The following is a 6,210-nucleotide window of genomic DNA, read 5'->3' as shown; positions in this document are numbered from 1 at the left end:
GTCGATAGATGAGGTTTTGGACCTGTTATCTGTTCTGCCGGTGGAAGAAAGGGAAGAACCACAAATTTTAAAGGGGAGGTCAACCACATTCTTGCTTTTGTAACATGTTTGGTTCGAGTTCAAACTCAAGGGAAAAAAGTGTGTTGATGTAGCTGGGAAAGGCTGTTCTTACAAGGAGCTTTGGACCGCCATCCATGATGTCGATGAACCTTATTTAGGAGTTATGATCTGACTATCTCCTTAAGAAACTGCCTTCGAGGTTGGGCAGACAGAATGACCTTCTTGCAAAGGCAGCCACTCAGGGATGCTACCAAGTAAAATTTGAACCGGCTCTAACGTCCTATTCCTGCTCTCTTAGAAGATTAAAAACAAAACGGCAGTGATTGGGTGAGTGCAAATGGAACCTAGATGGGTTTACAAATTAGAGAACTGGTTTAGATAATTAAAAATGAGCACTAATAGTTTTGTCAGAGAAAGCTGAATTGGGAGAAGATCATGGGATGCATGACTACGAATTTCACCAAGTTTTTGGTGATGCTGCTCTGTTTTGCCATGTGGTTGGTAGGAGCTGTCAGTGCATGTCTCCTTGTGCTGGAACGTTGCAGGTTCGTGGGACGTTGCAGGTTCAAAACCCAATGGTACATTGAATAATAACTGGTGGGGGTCTGCCTAAACCCAGTTTGCCTTTAAAAAAAAATAATGTTATGTTTAACTTACTTAGCTTCTTTTTAATTAAAAGCCAAGCGGTCTCCCCTTGTTTGGTAGTAGCTGTTAGTGTACGTCACCTTGTGTTGGGACTTTGTAAGTTCAAAACCCAATAGTACGTAGTATAATTGGCAGGGGTCTGCCTAACCACAGCTTGCCTATTAAAAAAAAGACTTCTTTTGATATCGAAGTTGAATCCATATCTCTGTGAATAAAAAACAAAAAGAAAATGGGTTCTCTTGAGATCTAACTTCTGGTCGAAAACAATGCAGATCTTGCAGATAACGAACTTCCAAACAATGGATCAAGGCTCTTCCGAGTAGTGAGGGTGCAATTGAATTGGTTGGTTATGCTTTCTCATCAGCTGCATGCCATCTTCATCTTGGCCATTGTTTTGGTTCATGGCTTTGGGGCAAGGCTTCTCAAGATCCCTGTTCAGGGTGGTCTCTGATTACTACTGCAGTTAAACTCTTTGATGGACTCTACGCCCATCTGGGGCCTCCTCACTGATAACTTTCCTGTCAGAGGCTACCAACGTCCACCCGACTTCATTCTTGCAGGTGTGTATATTCCTTTCCTCTTTGGGCCTTAGTGGACATGGTTCTAATATACTTTAATAATTATTTAATATTTGTGTCATATTATTTTAATAAACATACCTTTTTAAATATTAAAACATGAAATACAAAATCTTAAAAAATGTAGTGTCCTCCTGCCCTATTTTTTTTTTTGACAAACAACTTGTGAGCTAAACTTGCATCACGTGTCCGCTGTCCACGTATCTTTGTAGGAACACGAGTCCATTAACCAATCAATTTTTTTGGATAGATCAATACCCAAACTTGATGCCCAAATAAGAAGATTTTGGTCAGTTGTTGAATGAAATGAAATAGCAACGTGTTCACATATCCATGTTTTTTTATCGTACGCCCCAAACAAATAACAATTATTGTCTTAATTATAAAATGCCATAGTGATCGGACAAACAAAGAAAATATATGATATTAATAGAACAAAAGAAAATTATAATATATATATATATGAAATTTTTGTGCACATCTGACCCTCCAAATGTGATCACTTGTTCGGTTTAGTAAAAACCTGCCCTTGGATCATTATGTCAGATTTTTCATGAGTTAAAAAATCAACAGCAAACAATGTACTGAACTTTTTCAATCTTCAAAAAATCATCTTTTGGAATTGAAAAAATACAATTCAAGAGTATTATTATTTTGATCATGTTGAACACATTCCTGGGGTCAGATCTGATCAAAATAGTTTATCCCTATGAGTTCTAATTATGGGGTTCCTTAGCCACGAAGATAGCAAATACATACATATTGGACTTGGAGGCATTCATGCTCAGCTTGGTATATCATGTGACGCATGATTTCATCCTTTCCAGTTTCCACTTTGCAAAGAAAGGATAGTCGCGGTTTTCTTGTGTTACTGATCCGTAGTGTAAAATCCACCCAAATATTGAGTCATCAGGCAGAGAATGTACCTTGTAAAGTTTGAATGCTCCTATTAGTTAGCATGCATTGTCTGTAAGAGTTGAGGATTCAGCGCAATTTCTTCCGGAGGTAGGACGTCTCCCTCGTGAATGTAGGCTGTCCCTTACCACAAATTGCGCAAGCACTCTATGCCAACACACAAGGCCTCAAAACTGAAAAAATATGTTCTATTCAACAGATAATCACTTTAGAGAGAGTTTAGACAACCCACAAATTTGAAAACAACCTCATTTATCCAAAATTTCCAGTTAAATATATCAGAGAGAGAGAGAGAGAGAGAGAGAGAGAGAGAGAGAGAGAGAGAGAGAGAGAGAGAGAGAGAGAGAGAGAGAGCGAGCTATGTTTTCATTTTTTTGCTTGCTCCTTGATTTGTCACATTTTTAATTCTTTGCAAAGCGTCCCAACTTATCAGGGAATACCCTTCATTAGAAAAACATGATCCTCAACCGCATTAGGCTTTTTAGACAAATTTGAGGCACTCTTGTGGTTTACATGACAATTGTTTATTGGCTGCCAACCTCCTTACCTCAATCCAAAACCTCCCTCGGTTGCACTTGCACCAAATCATACTCACAGAAAACAGAGCTGCAATTGATTAACTTCACCTAAATGAAGTGCAGTTTAAAATTGATTAAACAAGGTGGGGGCACTTGACAAAAGCGGCCATGTTACTTATTGAGATCTCGAAATGCCATCCTCATCAAATGCAATTTAGACCCATTGAGAAAATGGCTATCATCCGCCCCCCTCCCAAAAATGTAGAGAGAAACCTCTAAACTCATATGAATACAACCAAAGTAGAAATGGGTTCTTATGAAACTAAATCTCTGGTGGAAGAAGACTGCATGGTGATCAAGCCAGAAAGGCATCCAGCAGAACGCTTGGCTCTGCAGAACAATGTTTGCAGAGGCTTCTTTCATGTGCTCAGGGAGCCCTTTGAATGGTTGGACATGCTCTGTGATGAGCTTGAAACCAGCTTCATCTTAGCCATCGTTGTGGTGTATGGCTTCAGCCATGGCTTCTCTTCTTCTTTCTTCAGGGTGGTATCCGATTACTATTGGAAAGATGTCCAACAAGTGCAGCCATCCGCGGTTCAACTTTACCAGGGGCTCTATGTCATACCATGGATCATGAAACCCATTTGGGGCCTCCTGACTGATGTGTTCCCTGTGGCTGGCTACAAACGCAGGCCATATTTTGTCCTTGCAGGCGAGTGCATTCTTCCTTCTCATCTTTGTTCATGGGATAAGTTATGAGACGCTTGTTATCACCAAGACTTGGTTACCACTTACCATTTTGTGGGATCTAAATTTCTACACCAAGATTGTGCCATGGACGTTTGGGTGTTTGATTGTGCAGACAGAATTGTGTAAAACAGTTCTGCTGGACACTGCTGGCAGGGCACAGAGGTGTCTTCGACAAGTCGAGTTTTTGTGCCAAGTGTTCTGCTCTTTTTTCTTTTAATTTTTTTTGGTTTTTGTCCCAGTGTTCCGGATACCACTGCTTCAAGGAGAGGGGTGGAACGATGCAGGACACTTAAAAGGTGTCCCGCTCGATGCACGGGATTCCATGTTCCAAGCATCTCGCTCATATGATATTTCGTTGGGTGCGGACAGCAGCGACCAGCGGATACTGCTGACTGCATAATCAAATTCCTGTAGCAGGAATCAGGATGATGTGTCTTTTTCTAGCAACTGTAATGTGTCACATGCAATCCTTTTCTTTTTTTAAATATGGTGTGTCTTGAATCTTGACTGTGGCTGGTGTTTAGTGGTATGACGGTTGAAAGGACGTGTTTGTTCAAATTGGCAGTGGCTGAAAAGTAAGCCTCCCCAGTTGGTTTCAGGAACCTTTATGAATGAAATGGTGGTTTATACATTTTAGGCCTCTTGTTGTATTCTCAAGATTGGCAAAATATATGGTGTCAATAGCATTCGGATGCTATGGTGACTAAACTAAGAGATCGATTTCAGTTTGTCTTTCCACTGCTTGTCTTTATATTCTGAAATTGGTTGTGTTAAATCAATCAGGTAGCATAGGCAGTATGTGTGCGCTGCTACTGCTGCAGAAGAAGCTTCCTGTTCTATTTGCTTTGAGCACTCTCATTGGCATAAGTGCTTCAATGTCCATAGCAGAGGTGACCATAGACGCTTGTATTGCTCGCAGCAGCATTGAGCATCCTGCCTTAGCATCAGATATGCAGAGTCTTTCTGGGTTTTGCTCCTCTGCTGGGGCAATTTTGGGATACTCCACTAGTGGGATGCTAGTTCACATTCTTGGAGCTCAGGTATGATTTCTGTTTCACCTAAAAAACCATGACATACCAGAAAACATTTTCCTTTTCGATTTCTTGTCACTGATAATGCTGTTTTCTTCTTGATCTAGTCATTTAATGATGATGGTGAAAGTAAAGGTGATTCTTTTCTCTCTAATGCAGGTAGCACTTGGTTTACTAACCTTACCCCTTGCAATGATCATCACTCTAGGATTTGCCTTGAATGAGACTAAAAGCATTACTCGGCCTGATAAAAAGGTACTAAATTAAGATCCCAGATGCATCTAAGTTTGGCTGATGCAAACATACTCAGAGCATGACATAACATCACAGAAAATGTGAACTTGCATGCTTCTACTAGCTGCAGATACATTGGGGTTCTAGAACTTGGTCGCATGCTTTAGGTGATGAATGAATGCATACTTATGAAAAGTACCAGTTGATGTTTTTGCAGATACTGGTAAACTAGGCAGATGGGCATCCACTGAATTGCACAGAGCATTTTCATGTGGAACACAGTTTTGAGGCCATGAAAATCTAAAATGCCTAGGTCAAGTGCCTGCTTGTATTGGTGAGGTTCCCAATTCTCTAGTGTATGTGGAGGGAAAAGTTACACATCAAATCAACCAAACAAGATTAGTGAACACCTTTTGATCCCTTTTTCTTTTAGTAGAACCCTGTTTTACCTCAGGTCTTGCCCCTGCTTGAATTGCCCCTTGATTTGCTGTAATCATGTCAACCCTGTTTAGGCCACAAATAATTTGTTCGAGTTGAGTGACTATTGAAATTGCTCTATAAATATGTAATGCTCATTGGTTCTCACGAATTAGTGTCTCTAACTTTGGTTGAAGGCGATTGAAATGGTTAAAGGAGCACTATGGAACATGATTAAAACGATAAAGTGTCCTCAAGTATGGAAGCCTTCACTGTACATGTACCTCTCTATAGCACTGAGCATCAGCACTCATGAAGTCCAGTTTTACTGGTATACTGACCCTAAAGCAGGTCCTACTTTCTCAAAGGTATCATCTCAACAGCGCGGACACGGTTTTTTTTGTGTGTTTGTATGTATTGCATCTTTAGATGAAAAGTAACTCTTTCTTTCATGTTCATACACAGGAGTTTGTTGGAATAATCTATGCCATAGGTGCTGTTGGATCAATTGTGGGGGTGATCTTATATCACAAAGCCTTCAAGGAATTTCCATTTAGGACAGTGCTATTCTTTGCTCAGCTTTTATACGGTGTTTCAGGAATACTTGACCTCATGTTTGTTCTCAGACTCAACCTCAAACTAGGGGTGCCGGATTACGTGTTCGTTGTCATGGAGGAAATGTGTTCCCGGATCATCAGTCGTATGAGATGGATGCCCATGATGATACTGAGCACAAGGTTGTGTCCTCTTGGGATAGAGGGGACTTTCTTTGCACTGCTAATGTGCATAGACAGCATTGGATCCTTATCCAGCAAATGGGGTGGAAGTCTTGTTCTTCATCTGCTGAAAGTCACTAGGACCAATTTCAGGAATCTGTGGTTGGCTATTCTGATAAGGAATGTGCTGAGGATTTCTACATTGGCCTTGATTTTCCTTGTGCCCAAAGCAGGGCCAACAGATGTTGTGCTCCCCAATGAAATGTTGGAGGTCTGTGGAAATGATGAAGTGGAAGAAGGCCTGCAGTTGTTATCCATGAATCGCACGAAACAAATTCATGGGTAG

General features: G+C 40.7%; 1 protein-coding gene across 1 annotated transcript; it reads left to right on the top strand.

Annotated features, from left to right (window-relative positions):
* The first annotated feature begins 3,022 nt into the window (after nt 1–3,022).
* On the top strand, nt 3,023–6,210 carry LOC149838899 (putative folate-biopterin transporter 6). The gene is made up of 5 exons (XM_090008341.1): nt 3,023–3,432; nt 4,254–4,506; nt 4,657–4,752; nt 5,346–5,516; nt 5,614–6,210. The coding sequence occupies exons 1-5, from the start codon at nt 3,023–3,025 to the stop codon at nt 6,208–6,210; spliced, it is 1,527 nt and encodes a 508-aa protein (XP_089864467.1).

The sequence above is a fragment of the Nuphar pumila genome, chromosome 5, assembly GCF_984573655.1.
Source record: "Nuphar pumila chromosome 5, dmNupPumi1.hap1.1, whole genome shotgun sequence".
Classification (NCBI taxonomy): domain Eukaryota; kingdom Viridiplantae; phylum Streptophyta; class Magnoliopsida; order Nymphaeales; family Nymphaeaceae; genus Nuphar; species Nuphar pumila.
This window is presented reverse-complemented; position numbering and strand designations above follow the sequence as displayed.